This window comes from Mercenaria mercenaria, chromosome 10, assembly GCF_021730395.1.
Source record: "Mercenaria mercenaria strain notata chromosome 10, MADL_Memer_1, whole genome shotgun sequence".
NCBI lineage: Eukaryota > Metazoa > Mollusca > Bivalvia > Venerida > Veneridae > Mercenaria > Mercenaria mercenaria.
In genome coordinates, this window is record NC_069370.1 from 39,322,295 (window position 1) to 39,348,096 (window position 25,802).

Genomic DNA, 25,802 nt, shown 5'->3' on the forward strand with positions numbered 1-25,802 from the left:
CAATAGTTGACACCAAACAGAAAATAAATCTACCAAACCCGCCCCCACCAGACGTCTCAATGCTTTGATTATTAACTGGAGTAAAGTTTCAAGTAAATGCAGTAGGAGTCTACAAGACATTACAAGAGTTACTCTCCTTCAATAAACTAGAAGCCGCATTTTTGTCTTTCATGTGTCATAACTATGCTGTACTTAATACACTGAGATGCTATAAAAACACAAAACTTGTATAGCGCAAAAACTTTTTGTGAATATTTGAAATCCTACTTTTTCATAGTAAAACAAACTTAAACCTTTTACTATATACTTTTATTCAACAGCAAATGTCTTAATTTTCCCTATTCACATGATAGTTATATCCCCTAAATGTGTTCAAAAAACGTACAAGTATATGTACTACAACACTTTATTTCAGGTCCTCAATGGTAATATATAGAGGTGTACATATTTACAAAGTCATTATATTGAGGACTTTTGTGTCAGATACGAAAGTACACATCTTTCGACAGTGTGTAAGTGTGTGTATGTTCCCAATAACTATGGCCATGAGTAAGCAAATCCAATGTCGATGTGAAATAGGTAAATCTGAAAAAAAAAACCAGTTAAAATGCGTCTGTAAAACTTTACTTTCTTCTACATTTTTGCTTTCGTATTAAAAACCACACGTAAAATATAACTAAGCATTCTGTAAAAGCTTGGCAAATATGACTTTGTAATATTAAAAACTTACTATATTACGTCAGAATTGACATAAGCGCTAAAATTCTAAATACAGATGCTTTATTTATTTCGTAAAGAAAGATGTTTTTAGTTTGTTGTCATAAAACGAAAAGAACATCTCCGCTAGGCCACTCAATTGCTGGACCTATTCTGCATTGCTCTTACTGAATGGAGAAAATACGTATGTTTCAAAAATAAAAATTAAATCACAGTTAGTACCCGCTTGGATTCTTGATTTAATGTGCTTTTGACTGCATATATAGAGATAAAAACCCCGATAAATTATGGTATTAAACACGGAACGAACGTTTAGGTTATTAAACATTCTTTCCGTGGAAATAAGAAGTTTTCGCTTTTTAAGCACATGTAGAAAGAAGAGAATAAATTTCTTCATTTTTAATGGTGAAAATTATAAAATAATAAAATTTAAAACTAATTCTTGTTTCCAGTATCAGATCAATATAGAATATTATTTGATTATTGATGTTACTGTTATAAGTTTTATCTTCGTGTTATTTCTGTCATCAACAATTCAGTAACCATAGTGACACGCAGAAATCAGTGTCGTAATCAAGATGGCGGAAGTAGAATAACCGATTTGACAGGTAGGTTGTCAAATTACCGGGTTATTTCGAAGTACTCTTTCTGCACTGGTCAGGGTAATTACAAGCATTCATTTGAGAAAAGGTTATCTTAGCTGTTGACAGTGAAAAAATGCCATTGATAATTCTGGGTAACATGTGGGCGTTGTAGGAATTCGCCGCACCATCAACATTTTTTCTGACAGTTGATTGATACGATATCCGACACAAAGCTTTACGCCTATATTTGGATGTTTTATTTATAAATATGTGATGAAAGCATTCTTTAACACTTTGAATATGTGATAAGAACTTAAATAAGATAATTCATAGGCATTTGTGAATATTATTCTGTAGCTAATATTTGCAATGAATATTTTGGAGTTTATCCAAGTTAGACTAAATTTTCAAAAAATATAGATGAAGTTTCAGAATCAGATAAAAGATGGGCAGCGCGTTGGGCTATGTCCGACTTTGGCCACACCTCCAGTGTCACTGACTATACAGCCTAAAATGGCGCAGGCTAGATGTCCGCTCATTTTCCTTCCCCTTTTATTTTGTCCAGATTTTCTTTTATTTTCTACTAGGCAGTGGCTAGAGAACAGGAATCGGTTCCCTAGACTGCGAACTTATTCGTCCGGAACCGGTTATCTAAGCAAAATACCGTGCATAGGCTAGGGAACCGGAATTTTATTTCTATGCATAATACTGCCGAAATCCACTTTGTTTCTTGGTAAATGTCATGCATGTTATTATCTTAATTAATTTTACCATGCCCTTGCATTTATCTGCGTTAACTGTCTCCCAGAGTGTACTCGCCACATATATACTGTGTCTGCCGTATTCAAATGATATAAACTAATACGAATGAATGCATGAAAACTACTTTGCAGTTTTTAAATGTTATTTGCTTTAAACTTACATATTATGTAATGTTGTACATCTTAAGAAAGCCCGAAACCTGTACTTTTACATGCACAAAGTACTTATTCCCTATCTGTCAAAAGTAAGGAATGCCATCACCATAACATGGGCCAATTTCATTTTCCCTATCTGATCTTGTTTTAGCCGTCGTACTATGTTTAAATTATTTAAAATTAAAATAATATTGGTTTGTATTTGCGTCATTACAAGTTTATAGATGAACAAAGTAATTTAATTGCCCTTAAAACTTCATACATATTCTTTGATCACGTTAAATACTGGTTTGTAACACCTCGGCATTTCACGTTCAATAATATGTAATCAATACTGAAATTACTTATTTTGTTTTAATCGTTCCTTTTATTGTCTTATACCTTTTAAGTTTAAATTTCAAGTTTATTTCGGCTCCAGTGTCGATGATTTCGCATTCATTCGTACTAGTTTATTTTATCATTCCAATATGGTGGACAGTATGCTGCGAGTACACTTCTGGAGACACAGTAAACACAAATAAATAAAAGGTCATAGCTTGCTGAAATGGTAAAATAAATTAACTTATTAAGATAAGAACATGCACATGATACTTACCAAAAGAAACAAACCGATTCCGGTTTTCTAGCCACTGCCTTTCCCTGAACAAGCTTCCACTTCCTTATTTGTCTCTGGTCCTCCGGTTTTCTTGTAAGTAACTTTTAACTTTATAACTTTATGTCGGTAAATAGCTATACATAGCTAATGTTTTCCTGTTTACATTTATGCACCGACTTTAAAGGTCCATTACTAAGGGAAAGTGAGTTGGCAATTTTTTTCATAGCCAGTGCATAGACTTCTGCAAGACACTAATAATGAAGATTGGCAGGTCAAAATTTACAGAAGATCTTTGGAACTCAAAGAAATGTATGTGTATAATGTTGAAATTTCAATGAATCGACAGAATGACCCCCCAGGTCTTTTTAACTTTCTTCATACTTCATAGAAAAATAATTGTACATATACTGCGATTTATTTCGAATTTCTACATACCAACTTTCATTTTCCAATAAAATGAAATAGTTACTGTGCTTTTTAAAAGAAATTAAAATGTTCACTTTCCTTAGTATTGGACCTTTAAATAAAATTTGTATTGTACTGGTCCAGTGCCTAAATCCGGACACTTTTGGTGGGTTTTTGACAGTAACTTTGCATTATGAAACCACATGTGCATAAAATTTTAACTGTATAATTTTAGGTTCTTTATAAATCTCTTTGCAAAACAACAAAATCGTATATTGCTGATTTCATCATAAAAATGTCATCCGAATTGTGCCAGTAAAAGCTGTCAAAATCGACCTTCAGAGTGCTTAAATATTCGGACACTATTTGGGTATAAAATGCAACAAATATATGCACCCAAAAAATAAAAATAAGCAGTCAAATACAGTCCTGTAAATATATACAAAAATCTCCGTCCGAAAAAAATTTTATTAGCTGTTCATCACGTGATCATATGGACTAGTTTCTAACTTAAAATAATATAATAAAATTTATACAGGGCACTAGACAACTTTTGGGGACAGGTACCCATACCCTCAGGTAGGGGAATTTTTCGTCGTTTTAAGACTTAAAGGGGAAGTTTTTAGCCATATAGATGTTACTACTTTTCACACTTATTAATACTTTTTTCAGTCATTTCTAACTAATGTAACTCTGTTGCAGCAATAACCTTCCTTAGAGGCACTATAATATCACTTGAAAGAGAGTTCATATCTAGTTGTGTCAAACAACCTATTATCAGGGGAATTTTCTTCTGAGAAAGGGGAAAAAAACATATTATTTTATGAGGGGAATGGGGCCCATATTCGGCCCCAAAAAAGGCCGAACGAGTGCCCTGTTATATGAGCAGAAATTAATGTTTAAAATTATTCTTTCTTACTTTTAGATTCTGTCGCTGTCGTTATACATTTTGACACAACTACGGAGATCATTATAATGACACTGCGCCGATTTTATCTAATGAATAGCTTCCCTTGTCTGCAAAATGCTGGCATTTTTTCTCTATTGTATTAATTGATATGTAACAGAAATTGGTTAAATCTTTTAAATAAATACTGAGGGTAGTACAGAATTCTAAAACATGTTTTTACATCAGTTTCGATCAGCAAACAAAAAGAGTCGTCTGCAGTAGGCAGAATATTTTTCTTATTTAATCAGTACCTCGTCGCACCTCAAATAACTGGCGCGCGCTGTATGACGTCATCCCCCAACACACACAATGTTAACTTTATGCGGTGCAGATATTTGAAGGTAGTTTTCTCTGGAAAAGCTTACATTCGTACACTGTTGTTGACAGCTGGTCATCAAAGTTTTCGTTTGCGACGATCCTGTTCATTTCAGTAAAAAATCATGATCATAAAGCATTTTTAAACGGTGTCCGAATAATTCATTCTCGCATACCAGAGGTCTACCGTGGTTCCCCGGATGAACCTCTGGCACATTTCGCCGATATTTGTGGTTTGTTTACATTACAGGTAAAACATTTCAGCCAATCAGCGTCGTTTCGCGACAAAATGTAGCGAACCAATCAAAATCGTCCGTGAAAAGTGTGGCCGCGTCCTTTCATATCGATGCCGACTTACGAGGAATATTATTATTTCTTCAGGTAAATTTCTTAACATCGAATAACAGAAATAAATCTTTATTAATCGCAATCATGGAATATCACCTTTATCTATCGTTAGCAACTACCTTGCTTACATATTGTTTGAAATTTCAATTCGGCGTGCCAAATAGTGGCGAACATTGATTGGCTGAAACTTCTCCCGGTAGTAATTACGAGTGCGCATGCTCACCAAATAAACGACAGAAATAAATCAGAGGTTCGTCTCGGGATTTTGACGAACATCTGATGGATGAGAATGGAATAATTAAGCACTGTCCGGATTTAGGCACTGAACCAGTATTGTAAACTTGGAAAGCAATTTGGTTCAGTTGGTTTTTGCCAATGGGCAAATCTATTAGAAAGCAATGAAAGTTTATGATACCCCATGAAGTGGGCATAACTTCAAGGTAGTTTTGCAAATTTGATAAACTGGAAGTAATGGTGAAACATCTTTTATCTGGATAACGTAGAATAAAGCATGGACTTGACATATACATGTGTAGAAATAAAAACCATTTTATGAATTAATGGCAACCAATGAGTAAATTTATGGAAATGGCAATGTTACTATGTGTTCATCATGTGTTAATAAGACTAAGAGCAAGTATGCATATATTGAAAATGATTTTACAGACCTTTTCATTTTATTTCATCATCAGTGGTTGCTAATAAGAGCAAGTATGCATATATCAAAAATGATTTTACAGACCTATTAATTTTATTATCTCGACTATACGAAGTATAAGGAGAGCTATCCTATTCGCCCCGGCGTCGGCGTCTTTCCGCGTCCCCACCTTGGTTAAAGTTTTGGTGCACTTTCTCTTTTTTCAACTTATCTCTGTAATTACTTGATGGATTTGATTCAGACTTGAAATACTTATTCCTCATCATCATCCACATCATCTGACATAAGGGCCATAACTCTGGCACCAATATTTCATGAATTATCCCCCCTTTTCACTTAGATTTTCAGGTTAAAGTTTTGATGCACTTTCACTCTGTCTCTGTTATTACTGAATGGATTTGATTCAAACTTAAAATAGTTGTTCAGCATCATCACCCACATCATATGACACAAGGTGCATAACTCTGGCACCATTTTTTCATGAATTATTCCCCCTTTTTACTTAGAATTTCAGGTTAAAGTTTTGGTGCACTTTCACTCTACCTCTGTTATTACTGAATGGATTTGATTCAAACTTAAAATAATTGTTCAGCATCATCACCCACATCATATGACACAAGATGCATAACTCTGGCACAATTTTTCATGAATTATTCCCCTTTTTACTTAGAATTTAAGGTTAAAGTTTTATGCACTTTCACTCTATCTCTGTTATTACTGAATGGATCTGATTCAAACTTAAACAATTGTTCAACATCATCACCCACATTATATGACACAAGGTGCATAACTCTGGCACCATTTTTTCATGAATTATTCCCCCTTTTTACTTAGAATTTCAGGTTAAAGTTTTGGTGCACTTTCACTCTACCTCTGTTATTACTGAATGGATTTGATTCAAACTTAAAATAATTGTTCAGCATCATCACCCACATCATATGACACAAGATGCATAACTCTGGCACAATTTTTCATGAATTATTCCCCTTTTTACTTAGAATTTAAGGTTAAAGTTTTATGCACTTTCACTCTATCTCTGTTATTACTGAATGGATCTGATTCAAACTTAAACAATTGTTCAACATCATCACCCACATTATATGACACAAGGTGCATAACTCTGGCACCATTTTTTCATGAATTATTCCCCCTTTTTACTTAGAATTTCAGGTTAAAGTTTTGGTGCACTTTCACTCTACCTCTGTTATTACTGAATGGATTTGATTCAAACTTTAAATAATTGTTCAGCATCATCACCCACATCATATGACACAAGATGCATAACTCTGGCACAATTTTTCATGAATTATTCCCCTTTTTACTTAGAATTTAAGGTTAAAGTTTTATGCACTTTCACTCTATCTCTGTTATTACTGAATGGATCTGATTCAAACTTAAACAATTGTTCAACATCATCACCCACATTATATGACACAAGGTGCATAACTCTGGCACCATTTTTTCATGAATTATTCCCCCTTTTTACTTAGAATTTCAGGTTAAAGTTTTGGTGCACTTTCACTCTACCTCCGTTATTACTGAATGGATTTGATTCAAACTTAAAATAGTTGTTCAGCATCATCACCCACATCATATGACACAAGATGCATAACTCTGGCACAATTTTTCATGAATTATTCCCCTTTTTACTTAGAATTTTAGGTTAAAGTTTTGACGCACTTTCACTCTGTCTCTGTTATTACTGAATGGATTTGATTCAAACTTAAAATAGTTGTTCAACATCATCACCCACACCATATGACACAAGGTACATAACTCTGGCACCAATATTTAATGAATTATGCCCCTTTTTGCTTAGGATATACTTATATAGTGTTTTGATAGATTTTATTTTTACCTCTCTTATTACTTTAAAGTTGATATTTTTGACATAGACTCAGGCTATTGTGTAATATCTTCATCCACAATTGGAGTCATTAAACACTCCAGTGACAGCTCTAGTTTCCTCAGATGTGCCCAGTTTCACTATCCAACATCGAAATAGTCGAGCGCGCTGTCTCCTGTGACAGCTCTTGTTTCATCATATCATAGACCAATATTAAGAGTGAGAAGTTTCATGTACATCATGTACATTGTAGAATAATTTCTATTTGCAAAAATGTTATCAAATTTGTGATTTTCCCATAAACTTCTATTATCTCATGAAAACTTGTGTTATTTCCAAATTTTTCAAATCAGTCTAGCAAAAATAAAAGCACATAACCCAGTGCTGGTCAGTCGGACCACATCCGGATTAAGAAACAGCAGACTGCGTCAAATTTTTCTGGTCATGTCTGTCGGACCGACAACTTTCCGGAAGTCCGTTGCCTTGTTTTGACACCTGATGAAAAGTGCTTTTCAAATTTTCTCTTATTATCAGTGCTAAGTATGCATATATTTTTTTGACCATTAAAGTATGCTTCAGTAAATAAAGAAAAATTCTGCAAAGTGTAGAGTAGGTTATTTATAAATACATTTTTATACCAGATAAGTAGATAATAATGTGAAAAGTGGATAAATAACTTTGAGAATAGAGAACTAAATATCAGTGAAGTGCTGTGTGTTTCATTTTTTCGGAAGAATGCACCATAGTGGTTCCCGGAAGTTTACAATGCACATGCGCAACAAGTTGGGGTGTGGGGCAAAGCTGGGATGTGGGTGCAGCAGCTCCCAAACATATTCATCTAAAGATAAAGACTTAGTTACACCTTATAACTATTGATTTTTAAGACATTTTTAAACTACTATGTCATAGGGACCGGTGAAGTGCAACTTGCACTTGTCATGTGCTGGATTACTTTGCTTCAGTTTTGAAAAGCTATTAAATTATAATAATAATGATAATATTAACTTTATTTCTAGAGGCTGCACATTTGGGCAAGCCCAATCTTCCAATTTGTGGCCTTCTAAATTAAAATTCTAGTGGTAGGTCTATGTGAAGCCCTTTTTAAAATGTTTTTCCTGGAAAATAGACATTAATATAAACTGCTTATGGTAAGTTCATGAATGAAAAAGTGGAAGTGCAGGCAAAACCATGAGAATTGTTCTGAGGCTGTCTATAGATTTTGAAACTAATTTCCTGTACAATTATTATATGTGGTCAGACTTATTTAATTATGAAAAAAAGGTACATAGATATGCACTTGTTCCAGATAAAAGTCTAAAAACAGCTGTGCTAATAAAATATACAGGGTTGATTCTGTTACTCACATATAAATGTAATCACTTAGGTTGACACCTTATTTTTACAAATTAAACTCTTACATTTTAAATAAAATTGGTTGCCTAATCAGACAACATAATATTATCTACATTAATCCCACTCTGTCCTACTAATTGGGATTTTATTGCAGTGACTATAATAAATCATTAGGCTGTTAGATGATCATGTTTTCTGATAATTTAATAAGTATATGTGGAAGAAATGTGTAATATCAAGAACTCTTGTTTTGAAACATTTTAAACTACTTTTGTTCTAAAGAGATGAAGGGTAGTCTTATATTCTCATCAATTTTATTGCTTGAAATGAGACCTCACAGGTTTTTTTTTACCAGGAGGGGAAGGGACACAGGCCTGCGATTTAGGGGGGGGGGAATAGTTGGGTATTTAGGCAAAGGGGAATAGAAAAACCTGATGTAATGTCAAATTTTGGGTAAAATTGCATGATTTAAAAGAAATTTTCTGAGGGGAAGGGCCTATTAACAGCCCCAATTATAGAAGTTGAAAACAAACCTGCCTGGAATAATTTTCATGAAAGCTTGCCCACAAGATCTCTGTCAAGTGTAAGGAAGGTAGAGTAAAAGGGTGCACTTAATACTTCCTTTTTATCAAGCATGCTGATAACAGTGTAATAAAGTGTCTGTTATAGATGTTAGATGTCCTGAGTTCAAGTCCAAGTTAGGGCTGAAATATTTTTTTACTGTTAATTGGGCACCCAACGTAAATAACTCACAATTAGAACTGACACATTGAATCATCCCTGGGACAAAAGTTCAAACTGATGTAATATGAGGACAAATTCTTAAATGGAGGGAATGTATGTAATAGGGTAGAGTATAAGTGTGCACACTTATACTTCCTTGATATCAATTGAGCTAGGTTTTATAGCAAGGCTGTGGAATGTGCTTGATGTTTGTTTGGTCAAGGCTGAAATATTTTCAGTCTGTTCCGCACTTAGTTTGAAAATAAACAGGAGTGCTTATTAGAGAAATGACAAAATTGAATAAGTCAGAATTGTTATTTTCTCTCAGGTCTACATTAAACCTAGTCAAATCTTTCACTTTTAGAGGTCAAAAAAGTAGGTTACTGCAGGGATATTAACTATATTTACAATCGCCCAGTCCCCCATGACAAAGTTCTGTGTTTTAAGGTGGACAAGTCAATATTCCAAGACAAAGTACTAGATCAGATCTGACATAGAAAAACCTTTTTAAAAACTCCAGACCTGATAAGTATATGACATTTACTAAGTTTGTGAAATCTAGGTCAAGTTTACAACTGGGTCATCTTGGTCAAAAATTGGGTCATTAGGTACCTTGGTAAGTTACTAACAAATGAATCTAATTTCATGAGTAAATGACTTAGCTTAATTCAATTGAAAAAGGGAAAATGAAGTTTTTTCCAAACAAAAAGGACTTTTACATTAACATTTAAGAGCTTGCAATAAAAATGTCTGGTAAAAATACTGAGTATAGAATGATATTTGGGAGATATTTTTAAATGCCACATGTTTTGTTTTTTTTTCTATAAAAATGCTGTGCTAGAAAAGTCAATAAATTTGCAATAATTTTTTGAAAATTTTTGTGGAACAGTGGAAGGGTTTGTGGGGTCTATAAGAAACTGGTAAAGTATATACACGTACTGTACAACATAAGCTAGGGAAGGGAACCTTTTGAATAAACTCGGTATTTCAGTAATTTACCAATTTTAGATTTTGATTATAATTGAAGAGCTTCTTGTCATTATTCCTTAGCCCTGCTATGTCATGTCTTTTTGCTACGTTATTTTTTCCTGAAAGTGCATATTGCACAAAAAGTTTAACTTCATCAGAATTATTGTTGCAGTGCATCATACATGCCATTGTAACAATTATTGTATAAAGCATAACAGAAACAGATCTAGTTAACCAATATGGTAGCTAACAGTTTCATTATAATAAATTTTGCATCTCTCTCTGGACCGGCCATGAGGAGTATTGGAATTATATTAGCAATTTCTGTGCTGATTAATGTATGGAGTTAAATCACTCTATGTATCAATGTTTTATTTTTTTAGATGTGATGTTATTTTAAAAAACCATAAAAAAGAGTGTCAGCTGTGTGCTTAGATCCATACTGATGTACAGCGGGTACAGAACCAAAGCTTTAGATGAGTTATCGAGTCTCCATTTTATCTCCGATGCCGACATATGGGTTGGGGACGATGCCGGGCAGTAAGGATGTTTCTACATACTCAACCGCCTACCATAGGAGAAGTGGTTCGGCTTCAAGAAAATATGGCACCATTGGAGGATCCTCTTCTGTGTATAGCACAGGTATGTCCAGCTCAAGCCGTCCAAGCTCGAGACCGCTGCCGGTTGGACCAGGCCCTCTAGATCATTCTGGAAGGAAATTAAACAGTTTTACATCGAGTGATATAAGAAAAAATAGTACAAGTAGTCTGCGTGCTGGTCCTTTGCGTGCAGACCATTCATACCAAACACATTCAAAATTTGAATATACTCCATCAGTAGGCTCCCTTAATAGGAAATACTCTCCGATTTCAAATGCAGCATTGAATAGTACAACGAAAGATTTTGGAAATAGAAGTTTGCGCTCAAGAAGTGTTTCGAATACTGACAGATTAACAGAAAATATATCAAATATTAGGTTAAATGGTGTAGATAGTGTAAAAGCTTCACCACGAACAAACGATTCAGATGACAGTATTTATGGTTCTCGAGAATCACGAAAAGATCGTCATGAACAAAATCTGAATGATACTAATATAAGAGGTGGGTCACGCATCAGTCGTATTTCAAATGGACCTGTTTCTTCTACTGATGATATATTTACACCAAAGAATAGGGATAGTACTGGACGTGCTACCAGTATACAAAGGGAGAATGAAAACAAAAGAAGAGATAGTATAAATGATATTGGAGTTACAAAGTCCCTGTCACGACAGAGTTCTAGCAGCTCCATCTCAACTGTAAGTACATTTTTGTTTATATTGCTCAAAATAATTTAATTTATCAAATTCGCTTGTTTGTATTTTGCTTTTTTGCCAGTTCACTGCCTTGTTGTCTTAAATTCATTTCTGAAATACTTGGGAGAAAAATGTTTGTGTTTATAGGCTAAAAATATATCAGACATTAATGAATATTGTAGAAAAAATGTATAATCCTTAGAGACACTTCATTCTTGACTAATTTAGCTCATTTCTTACTGGTAGCACTTAGGTTAATAAAATTACAACCCCTTTAAATATAAGTCATGATAATACTCAACTGATCATATATAAAAATTGAAGTTTTATGTAAAAACAGCTATTCATACTGTAGATGCAGAATTGGACTAAATGTGTCGTCACTGAATCATTGAACTTTATTTTTACAGGGAACTTCAAAGTACAATTTTGGTGGAAAAGTTGGCTTAAGAAATATTGGCAATACTGTAAGTTTTTATGCGTACATAATAAAAATATGTTACTGAACCTATTCACTAGATGATAAAAAGTACCACATTTGGAAGTTTTGATTTTTCAACAGATTTTCACCAATTTCAAATCATATAAACAGTGTCGGTTTATTGCATATAATAGAGTAAGCTAATTTTCCTTCATACTGTCCAGTCATTCATAATACTTTTAAATGCACTTTTTTTTCAAAGCAACATGTGTAAAAACTTCATTACAAACAGAAGTTTTGATAGTAAATTAAGGGATTTTGCTACACTAATTGTATAAGTGGCCTTTGATATATGGATTTGATTTGATTTTATATAAGTATAGTTCATACCAATTTCTATTTCCTTTTAAGATATGGTGACCCATTCAAGATGTAAAGAAATTTTGATGCTACCATTTTCATCAAGAGTTATAGCACTTTCTAATTACTAGTAACCCGTGACAAAGTAATAAGGGATACATACCATTGACTCCATAAAACAGTAGGGCATCTTTTCTCATTGGATGCTGGGAGAATTAAACCAAAATAGCCACTCCATTTGTCATACAATTGATCTTCGTAAACGCAGCGCCTGGAGAACAAAGTTTAATCATGTTTTTTTGTTTTTCAGTGTTTTATGAACTCAGTGCTTCAGTGTCTCAGCAATACTAGACCTCTTCTGGAATACACTCTCAAGGAAGACTATGTCCTCGATAAAAACAAAACTACCAGTAAATTAAAAGGGGCCTTAATAATTGGTGAGTTCCTTTCTATACTTTAACCCTAGTTCTACTGCTCTGTTTAGATTAGTTTAAATTAGAAGTTAGAGAATTAGATTGATGGAACTTGGGATCTTTTATGACCAGCCATCAGATAGCTGACTTCATATATCTTCGGTTGTTAATAGATGGATGATTTCATAATGGTCTATACAGAACTTTATAAGAATGAAAAGTTCTCAGTTTTCAAAAAAGAGATACTGTGTTATTAGTTGTGAAAAGATTTGTTTTTGTTGCTTTAGGAAAGTTTTATAATCTTATATGTGTTTAGATATACTGGTATCACCACAGATAAGCTTAAGTGATCTGTGAACATTGACTGCCCAATGCTAAAGACCACTTCTGTGTACTCCATTTTGTCCTGTGAATATAGACCACATTCAGATAGAATATTTTGCCTGTCACAAGCGTCATATATACAGACAAGAACAAATTGATAATAAATGTATACATACATGTATATGAAAGAAAAAGGAACATTTTAGCACAATTGTAGGAAGAAAAAAGGCTAATCCAGCACTGTTACCAGCATTGATTAGTATAATCTGGTTCTGTTGTCTTGTTTGTTTAAATGTGCACGTCTTTAACTATTTCAGCATATGCAAATTTGATCACATCATTTTGGAAGGACAAGAGTAGTTCATATGTGTCACCTAACTCATTCAAGTCACAAATACAGAAGTTTGCTCCAAGATTTTCGGGATATCAGTAAGTTGTTACTTGCTTATGCTAACTATACCAGTATTCTGGTAATATTTTTGTGCAGTGTTTGCCACTGTTGGGAGTGAGGAGTTGTCCAGAGGACGTAAGGTTGATCCCTAGCCGAAATTTCATGTTCTCGTTGACAATTTGACAGAAGACACAGTACGTTTAAAGTCATTTCATCATCCCACTTCTGCAGTTGTGAATGTAACAGGTTAACCTTTAGCTTGCCAAATTGCTAAAATGGACTGATCCATCATTCAATTTCGGCAGTACCATTTATTATTCGAAGGGGTGTTCACTGAAAATTTACTGACTGAATAGCAAACAGTGCAGACCATGATCTTGGTCTGCACTGGCCGCAAAGGCAAAATCTTTCAACGCCAGCAGACCAAAGGTAACGGGTTAAGATTAATTGGCTGCTTTCACATAATTGAAAATTAATACTGTTGTAAAATGGTATTAAACCTAACTAACTGTCAGTTGTTTGAGGGAGGACAGCAAAAATAGCCCAAATTTATGATTTCTTATAATTTTTCAGTTAAATTTTTGAAACCTTATAAATATGTTTTGGGATGATTCTTTTAAAGTTAAGTGATAATTTTTCTTATTTTATATATATAAGCCTCAGAATATGCAAATTCAGTGCTACCTGTCTAGATTGAATACCATTGTGAAAATTAAAACCAGTTTTGTTGAGAAGTGATTTGGTAAGCATGTTAATATCAAATTGGGAAGAAAAAAAAAACAAGCGTTTGTATAGAGATGTTTGCTTTTTCGAGGTGACATTTAATACCACAAGCTATATTGTATTATTGTATTCTTTAACTCTGTTCAACAACACCTCTAGGGAGCAAATACCACCCTACTGTACAGTCTGATATTTCGTTTTCCAAGGGTATCATTAAAAAACATTTGTTTGCGGTAACACAACCTACCTGTGAAAATCGCTGCAACTCAACTTTTTTTGTGGCCATTTGGATGAAATGTTTTCGCCCTATATGTTTATATGCAAAAGAAAGATTCCCTGCCTACCTTAGCCCACACAAAAAACTTTGGGTTGCGTTACCGCAAATAATTTTTTTATAACAGCCAAATAGATATTTCTGAATTCAAATTAACTTCTCCAGAATATACATTCATCAGCGATCAAAGTCTGAACTTTAAAATGTTAGATTTTCACCTTTTTCGCAACTTTTACATAAAAACATAGTTATGAAACTTTGCATGAATATTCATTCTGTAGTGACAGACAGCTCTGAAAAAAACACATTAATATAGATCTGCTACAAACAGAGTTATGACAACTTCAGTATTTGCCATTCTAAGTGTTAGACTAAATTTCAGCCATCAAATATTGACAAATATGGACCCAGAACAAGTTTCTGTCTTTGTCAGGGTGTTGCTCTATAGAATTTTCACTGTGCAAAGTTAATTTTTCTACCTACAGACAACAGGATGCCCAGGAATTTCTGCGTTACTTGTTAGAGGGTCTACACGAGGACGTGAATAAAGTGACACAGAAACCTAAACCTCTACAAATCAACGATGATCATTTCAGCAGGTAAGTCACCTTCATTTAAACTTGGTGCAGGCATGCATATACAGTCAAACCTGTCTATGAAGACCACCCTAGGGAGAGTCAAAATGTGGTCTTTATTGGGAGGTGGTCGTTATTCACAGGTTAGAATACACTGTATATTGGTCTTTAGAGCCAGGTGGTCTCTGTTCAGAGGTGGTCTTTAACACAGGTTTGACTGTATATGGTTCATTTATTGTAAAAAATAAACATTTTTGAAACAGATGACAACATCGTTATACTCATGTTGATATTTTAATTGTATGGTGCAAAATGCAACTTTTTTTTTCTAAAATCTCATACCAAGTTTTAACGTTTTGACTAATATATTGGATATAATGTTCTACATATTTCATAGAATACACAGGTTGTTTTGAAATTTCAGGTACATTGTAGCATGAAATTATTTAGTTGAAGTAGCTCAGTCACTTTGATATTGAATTATTGACTAATATAGTTATTATAAGAAGTATTCCTGGACATTGAAAATATGTTTATATTTCTAAAGGCAGAAAAGCATCTCTTTTCAGTAATAATAATAAAACAAAAGTAAACTTAACACTTGTAAATTTACCATTTTTCTTATGCCTGCCCTCACTTTCGATGATAGTTCATGGTGGAGTGGTTGAGATCATTGACTGACTAAATCACTTGCCCCCACGGCTGTTACACTGTCTACAAGCAGACTGATAGATTCTGTGTCGGCCTTAATTTGTCATCATAATTATATATGTGATAGGTTTGGTTGTGAAATGTAGTGTTAATAGTGATAATATTGATAATTGATAACAATCATTCTGACATTTATTTGGCACTGCAGCATAGCTGTACATTGCCATCAGCCTTGTCTCCTGTTGTGTTGAATTATTTTGTAAAACAGTAGTTAATTAATTTCTAGCAGAAATATTTTGTGAGGAAGATACTTTTTAGCTAATTACAATTTACTTTCTTAGTTTTTTAGGCCTTTGGTCTACTGTATATCAGTTTAAAAATGTGATATTATTTTTTTTATTTGTTTGAATAGTCAAACCATAAAATCTTTAAAGTTAAGAGCCATACATGCAGTGATGATATTACAGTTCTTTTGCAGTTTCTCAGCGCTACAGTTCGCCAGTGGAAAAAAAATAAAAAAGTGGCGAACAATTTATTTGCCGTAAATGTATTTTTCATAATGACCCCCAATAAAAGTTTAAAAAATAAAATGATGAAATAAACTATAAAAGTGACAAATTGTTGCAACATGCGCAGTGTATTAGAGAATACACCCCCTGCACCCCCACCTCCCACCAATGTGTCACTGACTTTGATCTTCGATATTTTGTGGCCAAAAACAAATTAGGGCCAGTGGAAACCCTGAAAATGCCTTTAAACAAGGAGTACCTTGAAAAAAAAAGAACAAGTAGTAAAACCCAAACAAGAAGTAAAGCATAAATTTTGTTCCTTACTCTTATTGATCAGGACTGAGAACCATAAAATTTTATGGTAGAAGTGAATTTAAACTTGTGTTGGCCGATAGTAATAATTGTTTTCATGTTATTGTTAAGATCAGTTCGCGTCCCACAGGGACATGAAATATTGATGTGATTAGAGGAAACTTAATTGATTTAGGACACAACGCTTGTCCCTGTCGGAAAGCTGTATGGAATCTAATATCATAAGTGCACCAGTATTATTCATAATCAGATTTTGGCTGGAAGCTCACTGCCTTTCCTGCTGTTTATCTATGATCGTGTTTGATTTAATTTGGTAGATTGACTTAATTTGATAGGAAGGAAAACGTGAAACATTTCCGAAGCTCTCGTTTCTGTTTTAATGGCACTGTCCAGTAGCTGGCTGTAGATCTTTAGTTCATCTGTCCGGCAAAACATTCTTTAGCTTGAATTGTATCAGTCAAAGAATGAGCCGTGCCATGGAAAACCACATATGGTAGCGACCCGCATGGATCCAGACCAGCTGGCATCCGCGCAGTCTGGTCAGCTCCATGCTGTTCGCTTTAAAGCTATTGAATTGAGAAAGTGTAGCGAACGCATGGAGCCGACAGACTGCGCGGATCGCAGGCTGTCTGGATCCATGCTGTCGCAAACCCACTATGTTGGTTTTCCCATGGCGCGGCTCAATTATAATGAAACTTCAGCATGATGAGATGTGTGGAATGCAAGAGTCATGTCTGATTGTTTTATTTGGAGTTACTGCCCCTTTTTTTGGTGATATTTTGAAATTTTACAACTACCCCAGAAATCCTTTAGTTTCTATCCAAATGAAATGAAACTTGGTTTATAGCATCAAGATGAAAGTGGTAAAGTGGACATGCTCATGTTTTTTTAGACTTGTCCGATTGTTTTTAGTCATTCTATGTTATAGACTTCACTTTTGTGTCAACATTTTCAGGGGGAATGTTACCATGAAATCTGTATTATCATAGATATCACATGACCTTTGAAATTATGAACTAGTTATATTATTATATTATTTTACCCAAGGAAATTCCACTCTGCCAGGTGCTGAGTGAGTCAACTAATTGTCAATAGCTCTGGCTTAGTTAGTATGGCTGGTGTAATTGGAAAAAGACTATAGTGCACTCCTCTTCCTTTGATAGTTTACATTACTGAAGTTTAGTGCACTTCTGTACTTGTACAGATCAACTGCTGTAAAAAAAACTGTACCACATCATTAATTATCTTGCTGCCATCATGTTGTTAAAGTCACACAGATATAAATCAGTGGGCCATTAGTGTAATGTATGTAGAAGGTAAACACTACAAGGCTAGACTTTCTCCTTTTCATAGTGCAAGAAACTAGCTCTAAATAAGCTGAAAGGAATATTTTTAAGAGAAACTGATGATGAGTTAGGAAATTGTTATGTTAATTAATATTTCTGCAATTTTATTAATTATGTCCCAAGTGGCCTGCAAAAAAAAAAAAATCAAGTGATGGGCTGACAAAGATTTTTCTTTGTCTCTCTTTAATTAATATATTTACAAACACCAGATAAATTTTAAATATATTCCACCTTACATTTTAAAATATTCGCATTGGCCCATGTTTATTTCATCACACATGGACAGTTCAGCTATATTTTACCACATCTATTTCAGTGATACAGAGAAGGCTGCTGAGTACTGGAATAATTACTTACGATATGACCACAGTAAAATAGTGGGTGAGTCATTGTACTATTTTTATATAAAATTCCCTTTTCTCTGCCCTGGAGTCACACATTAATATCATGTTGTTTACTTGGCTTAGTCATATAGCCTTTTTTCAGTACACATAAATATTGGTTTAATGACATCATTATTATGAATGTCTTTCGTTTTGAAAAAAATGGTGATGTTGTACAGTCAAACCTGTAAGCAGCCAGTCAAGAGAGTTATGCAGTTGGCTGTTTAAGGCAGGTAAGTGCTTAAGACAGGTTGAAATACAAACAGAGGGAAGTAAGCTGACAGCCTGCTTAAGGCAAGTGGCTGTTTAATACAGGTGCCAGCCAAGGCAGGTTCAACTGTTTAAACATTTTTCACATGTGTGTTTAGATATAAAAATGATTTTGATGAAATGTAATTTGAGCCACGCCATGAGAAAACCAACATAGTGGCTTTGCATCCGCGCAGTCTGGTCATGATCCATGCTGTTTGCTAACTGTTTTTCTAATTGCAATAGGCTTTGAAAGCAAACAGCATGGATCCTGACCAGACTGCACGGATGCGCAGGCTGGTCTGGATCCATGCTGGTCGCAAAGCCACTGTTGGTTTTCTCATGGTGCGGCTCATTTCTTTAGTAAGCTTTGTTAGAATTTTGATACGCTACTTTAGAATGATTGTCAATTGTATGTTTGTGTTTGCTTGAAGTTACTATGCAGTATTCTTGGGTAAACTTTTGTATTTTAGTGGTTTTCTGAAATGTAAAATAAGATTAAGTGGGTTTAGTGTATGAACATTTGCATTTACATTTTCTGACATCGATCATTCTGTTTTCCAGAGATATTTGTAGGTCAGCTTAAAAGTGAATTAAAATTCGATGAATGCGGGCACCGATCTGTCACCTTTGACCCCTTCTGGGATCTTTCCTTGCCAATACCAAAGGTAAGTCACTTTGGCAGACAAACAGGTTGCAGTATTGACCTCTGTCTGAAGGTTCACAGTAAATTCATGATGTAATGATGAAGCTACTTTCATGGGTTATCTTTGGTAGAAGATCAGCAGAGAATATTTATGAAACAGAACCAAACTTGAAACCACTTATATATATATTTTTTTTTTTTTTATTATCATTATCCCTTACCATGCTGGACATGATTGGTTCTGCCTTTGCGACCAGTGTAGATCATGATCAGCCTGCACATCTGTGCAGTCTGATCATGATCTGCACTATTCGCTATTCAGTCAGTATCATTTTGATAAGCACCCCTTTTAACAGTTAATGGTACTGTCCAAATTGGAAGATGGACAAGTTCATTATAGAAATTTAGCATGATAAGGGTTATTAAATTGTCAATTTTTATCACTTTTATTAAAACTATCTAGTCATGATTTTTATCTATGTTATGCAGTATTATGTACATGTAAGTCACATGTTAGTTTTAGGAAATGTTTGCATAGTTTTATATATCTTCCAAACCCTATCTTACTTAATGCAATACTTGTATTTTTGAATTGTGTATATGATCTTATACCTGATCTATCTATAAATAGACGATCTTACACGAGTGTCTTTTTGTGCTGAATTTATTAAACAAGTTTAAAACCACTTATTTATCACTACTACTATCTTACTCTTCGGGCATAAATGTCTTAGATAAATTTTCACAAAGCAAACATTGTTATCTAATCTTGAAATTGATGTGGATGGATTCTCCCTGCCAGAACTTCTGCTTAAGGGTATTTTCGATATATTGATGTACTTTGAAATCATTCTTGTTCAGGCAGGTCATATTTCACACTAGGAAGTTGGAACAATGTGCAAATTTAAAACCACACAATCATTAACCATAAAGTATATTAATAGTTACCTGAATTTGTTTCCTGTTTGCGATCGAATTTTTTTCTCTCTGAAATTGAAAATGCGCGAAGTTAAGCCAACGCGAAATCATCTTTTTTTTATGCATGCGTGAAATTTATGCGATGGAATTCAAATGATTTCACTGTATTGTTGGTATGACAATATAGGATGTTCAAACAATTGCAGCCCTTGATCTTGCCTTTATATATACTCATGGGAAAATTGTAAATAAACTTTTTTTTTAAATGTTTACCATTGTAAGAAAATAAATATGTTAAATTGTACATTACAGACTAGATCAGAGTGTGAAATCATTGATTGCCTCAGCTTGTTTATGAAAGTAGAGAGTCTTGATGGAGACGAAAGCCCTGTGAGTAGAGTTTGATGTTTCTTTAGGGATAATACAGGTTTCACAGCATCCTAAAGATACAATTGCATAAGTTTTGCGCAGTTCAATATGTTCAGAGTTATCTATGAAAAAAGCAACAACAAAAAATGCCTTCTTTTTCTTATGTTGTGTTCAAAAGGGAGTAATGATGGGAAGTAAGAAAGTAGCACATTGCTAGGACATCTCTGTGTGGGAAGATGGCAGTGTGTTTGGGTTAGTAGCTATTGTAGCAAAGTATATAATGGATAGAATTGCAACTTCAATGCTAAAAAAGAGACTTACCTAAAAAGCAAAACATGTATACTCCTTGTTCGTTTGCACTGTATACGTAATATTCATATGTACATCAATGTAACTTGTGAAAAAAATAAACACATTGTAACATATAACAGTAAGAAAGAATAAGAGTCTTAATTATTACACTAAATGAAATTTATACATGTATATATTTCGTTTATTTCAGACTTGTGCCAAATGTAAGAAAAGGCGATCATGTACAAAACGATTTTCGATTCAGAAATTCCCTCCAATATTAGTGCTTCGTATCCTTTATATTGTTTTTAGAAAGACAGATATTTGTCTAGACATACTTAACTAGTTTAGTTCAGATTTGTTGTAACTATATTTTCAATTGTTTCAAAAAAAAACAAAAGGCAGTTACGTAAGTTTTATATACAATAACAACTAGAAAATATTAATACCGTAAAACACAGATTGCTCAGATTCGCTTGGGGAAGAGCAAGCTGCTCGAGATATCCTGAGTTTGGAGTGATCCAAACATAAAAAATACAAGGAAAACGGCTGTAGAGCACAGATATTACTCAAGTCAGCCTAGGTACTTGAGTCATTGATGTAAGAGGTGCTTATCTATAAGCTGAAAGTCAGTATTTTATTGTCAACAATAAATACTTGCAAAATGAAAACATGTTTCCTTAACAATTCCTAAGATTTAAAGCGGTTCAGTCAGGAACGTTACAGCCGCAAAATAACAACTCTAGTTAACTTCCCAATCAAACATCTTGACCTGACCGAGTTTGCAGCAGAAAAAGGTAAATTTAGTTAAACTATGATTTTAAGGTCAACTATATATATTTCAAGCAGAATTTGTTTCTGTCTCTTTTGAATCCAGTGGAGTGTGATTATTTCCTGTGAGTAAGCTATACAGCTGGCTAGTGGAAAAGTGGTGGTTCTTCCCAGGTGCCTGGATAATGCTTGAAAAGTGACTGGGGTCTGCTTCTGTCAGTAAATGTTCCTACATGAAAACAAGCAAGTTTTCCAGTGTTAAGGTAGTTCTGCACATAGAAGAAACCAGGGAAATATTCTGGAGCTGGAGCATCATCTGTATTGTGCACTGCTGTCAAAACTTAAAATGACGGATTCTTCTAGAAGAGTTGCCCATGTGGACCACCTGTGGCCTAAATACACCCAATAAAGACTTTTAAACTAAATGACACATTTTCATTTTGGAAATTTCACTTTATCTATATAGATACTAATTTATGTTTTAGAAAAAAAAAATTGAAACTGTTTAGTCAGTTTTTTAGTGATTGTAAAAACTTGAATTATCCATATTAGGCAGTTACAGTTGAAAGTGATTTTTCTTTAAAAAGCAAAATGCACAGATATCTTCTGCTAGTCTTATACATGAAAAGAATAATGTTTTTTTTTCTAAATTCTGTACTAATTCTGTTACAATATGTTCACAGGTCAGCAGACAATGTATAACCTGTATGCAGTTAGTGAACACTCTGGAACAACTTATGGGGGTCATTACACGGCAAAATGTAAACACCCATATACTGGAGAATGGAATAGTTTCAACGACACACAGTGAGTAAAAAACACTGTTTTTCTAAAATATATATACAATGCAATAGGCTAATCAAAGGTGGAATAGATTTAAATATAGTCAAACTTCATTTTCTTGAAAGGTCATGCAAAATTTGTTCGAGTTATACTGTGAAATCATTAATATTCGTGGGGGACTAATTTTCGTGGATTTTGGGGTTGAGTCAATCCACGAAATTTAATCCCAATGAACAAGTAAAATTCCCATTCATTTTATGTTCAAAAGTTGAAATCCACAAATTCATATCCCCACGAAATTGAAGTTTTGACCAAAACCACGAAATTTCATGCCCACGAAATTTAATGATTTCACAGTACTGTTGTAAGTAGTTTGAGCCATCGACCAATATAGATTATAGAGGGATTTGACTGGGACCTGAGGATGAGTTCAAGCAAAGGGTAATGTTCGAATTATCTGAGTTTAAACGAACAAAGTGGACTGTACTGTAATGTATAGTTTTAATTGTTTAAAGATCATATTTGCAGTGAAGATCATACATTGCCGTACTCGTTGCTCTTTACTCGGGCAGAACTTAGAAGAAACATACTTTTGAAAATTTGAGAATTTATTCCAAAACAATATGAATGGGGAAATGATTGAATAATGTTGAAATGAAAAAATGTAATGGCTGTATTTATTTTACCATTTTGATTTTTCAAATTTCAGCGTTAGTTCTTGCGGAGCTAACCAGAGCGTCTCTTCGGAAGCCTATGTCTTGTTCTTCGAATTAGTATCAAGCACCGGGAGCCCGTCACGATTGTAACCTCATCTACGAAGATACACTAGTCAATATGCCATGTACTCGAACTGTGATAAATGCTGTTGTTGATTATGGCAGTTTATACATATTTTTATCACTTTCTGTGGGTTTTGATTATTTTTTACATTAAAAAAAATCACATAATATTTATTAAATACACTTTTTATGACATGAAACTGTGTATGTTTTATTTATGTATGAAAGGATATACCAAAGTCTACATATGAGCTGTGCCATGAGAAAACCAACATAGTGTCTTTGCAACCAGCATGGATCCAGACCAGCCTGCGCATCTGCGCAGTCTGGTCAGGATCCTTGCTGTTCGCTTTCAAAGTCTATTGCAATTAGAGAAACTGTTAGCGAACAGCATGGATCCTGACCAGACTGCGCGGATGCGCAGGCTGGTCTGGATCTATGCTGGTCGCAAAGCCACTGTTGGTTTTCTCATGGCACGGCTCATATGTATTAATGCAGGGCTTTTTTTTACCCTTTGCTGGGTAAAATATGTTGGTATGATAAAAACAATGGGAAAAAAAATATAAATCTGAAATTTTAACAAGAAAAAAAATATTGAAAAGTCTATGCTTATTCTTTTTCTAGTGAAATTTGGGAAAACATCTTTTTTCGCAGTTAAAAATGGTCCATACAACAGACCTAGATTATGAAAGGGAAAAGAAGTCCTGTAATGCTACTGAAATATTTTACAAACGTTGTCTCATTAAGCTAAGAAAAATACAAGTCTCTCAGGTATGGTTTTTTATTGGTGAGATATAGTTTTGTACAGCAATTGGACAGGGTGACATCTTGTTCTCTCGCCCGTTATACCAGATAGAAAATCTATAAATTTTCTAGGCAAAAGTTCTCCCATTTCTTATATAATTTCTTATAAATTGTAAATAAAAAGTCTTTAAAAAAACGTAACTCATTGAAATATTGGTAGTATTCTTGTTTAATCTATAAAAAGTGTTGAAGTCACTCAATTTAGAATCAATGTAAAGTTTAACAAATTTAATTTCACTTTGTATTATACTCATAAAATAGTGTCAAGGTCAGACGCATAGAGGGGGCGCAGTCAGTGATGACCCCACTTGTTGATACGTTTTTAGAAGTTGCCGTTTTAAGAATTGTTAATACACAAGTACATAAGGGGGAGGTATGTCCCTTTTTATAGTAAATGTTAGTTATAGGGCAAAAGTCAGTTTGTAGAAAAGGGGTATTATATTGACTGTTACAAATTTGGCATGTTTGGTCAGCCTGTGACGCATTGTAGGATTTTCTGTGAGTAACACTTAAGAACAGAAAAGGTCTATATTGTTTTCAGCAATGTGCAGATTTTATTGGCGGTCAGAGAACATTTAGTTTTCCTGTAAATTTACTGGGATTGATACTAAATAATGTGTAGTTCATTGTGTAAAAATATATTATTGAAATTATTTAACTCTCATCCTTTATGAGGAGGAGAATAGTATTTTTTGTAAGCTTTATAAAAATAGTCCATATTTGTGGCCAGTCTATTGTACGAGCAAATATTTTTGAGGCCAAAGACTTTTCTGTTTAGTTTCTCAGGCTGCCTGACATGAAACTTTTCTTCCTGGTTCTGCAGTTTTTTGAAAAAAATCTCTCATCTTGAATTTAAATGTATTATCATGTTTGTTTTCAATTTGTATTGTAAGTTATATGTTTTAAAAGTTAGAATGAAGCATTTTTTTCATTTTATCACTAAACCAGTATCTTGTTCAGATTTTCAGTCAAAGTCGTCAAAATTTTAAATAAATAACGAAGCGTAATGTCATGTCTAGAGCAGCCTTGGAAACTAAGATGTTTTTGACCTTACTTTTTGTTACTATTCATTTTTATCATATTTGATGGTTGATGGCGATGAAAGCAACAGTAATTTTGCAGTTGTAGGGACATACTTTGTATTATCAAAACATACTTCAAATTAAAGATAAGAGTTTTTCAAATGTAGGGCTGTACCATTAAAGAAGACTTCAGAAAATTAAATGAAAAGCATGTGAATTTAGCTGTTGATAGTATTTTTAGTACAGAACTCTGTATAGGAATATCTGAAATTCACAAAATGTTAAACAATATTGCTGAAGTTGAGTTATTTCAAATTGACACCCTTTAAAATAAATGCGAGTTTGTTGTGAAAATTCAGAGCTCTACTGGCTTCTATACATAAGTATAACAGTTAACATCATTACGAAAATTCAAAGCATTTCAGAATGTGTTCGTTACTTTTTAAGTGAATAATAATGTCTTCATTTTATGAAATGATAAAATGAGCCACACCATGAGAAAACCAACATAGTGCATTTGCGGCCAGCATGGATCCAGACCAGTCTGTGATCCAGCAGTATGGTCAGATCATGTGTTCCTTTCAAGCCTGTTGCAATTAGAGAAACGTTGGCGAACAGCATGGATCCTGATCAGACATTAAACATTTCATTTAATAAGTAATCTTTACATTTGATAAGTGAACTTCTCATTTGATATGTTAGTTTTTCATTTGTTAAGTGAATTTTCATTTGATAAGTAAACTATTCATTTTACATATGCACTTATGACAGAGCATTCATTTATTTTCAGACTTTATTGTTCATTCTTTTTTTG

At 33.9% G+C, this 25,802-nt stretch overlaps 1 protein-coding gene across 1 annotated transcript; it reads left to right on the forward strand.

The window, feature by feature from the left end:
* The first annotated feature begins 1,272 nt into the window (after positions 1-1,272).
* LOC123561850 (ubiquitin carboxyl-terminal hydrolase 2-like) lies at positions 1,273-24,157 on the forward strand. Its single transcript, XM_045354502.2, has 13 exons — positions 1,273-1,325; positions 10,763-11,677; positions 12,085-12,141; positions 12,766-12,892; positions 13,510-13,621; positions 15,066-15,179; positions 18,290-18,354; positions 19,170-19,273; positions 20,482-20,559; positions 21,041-21,119; positions 21,525-21,626; positions 22,284-22,407; positions 23,093-24,157. The coding sequence occupies exons 2-13, from the start codon at positions 10,856-10,858 to the stop codon at positions 23,187-23,189; spliced, it is 1,881 nt and encodes a 626-aa protein (XP_045210437.2). The 5' UTR covers positions 1,273-1,325; positions 10,763-10,855; the 3' UTR covers positions 23,190-24,157.
* Positions 24,158-25,802: the final 1,645 nt, after the last annotated feature.

Coding starts and splice junctions, on each gene's coding strand:
- LOC123561850 (XM_045354502.2), top strand. CDS start 10,856: ATGAGTTATCGAGTCTCCATTTTATCTCCGATGCCGACATATGGGTTG. Junction 11,678..12,084: donor CTAGCAGCTCCATCTCAACT/GTAAGTACATTT, acceptor TTATTTTTACAG/GGAACTTCAAAGTACAATTT. Junction 12,893..13,509: donor AAAAGGGGCCTTAATAATTG/GTGAGTTCCTTT, acceptor TAACTATTTCAG/CATATGCAAATTTGATCACA.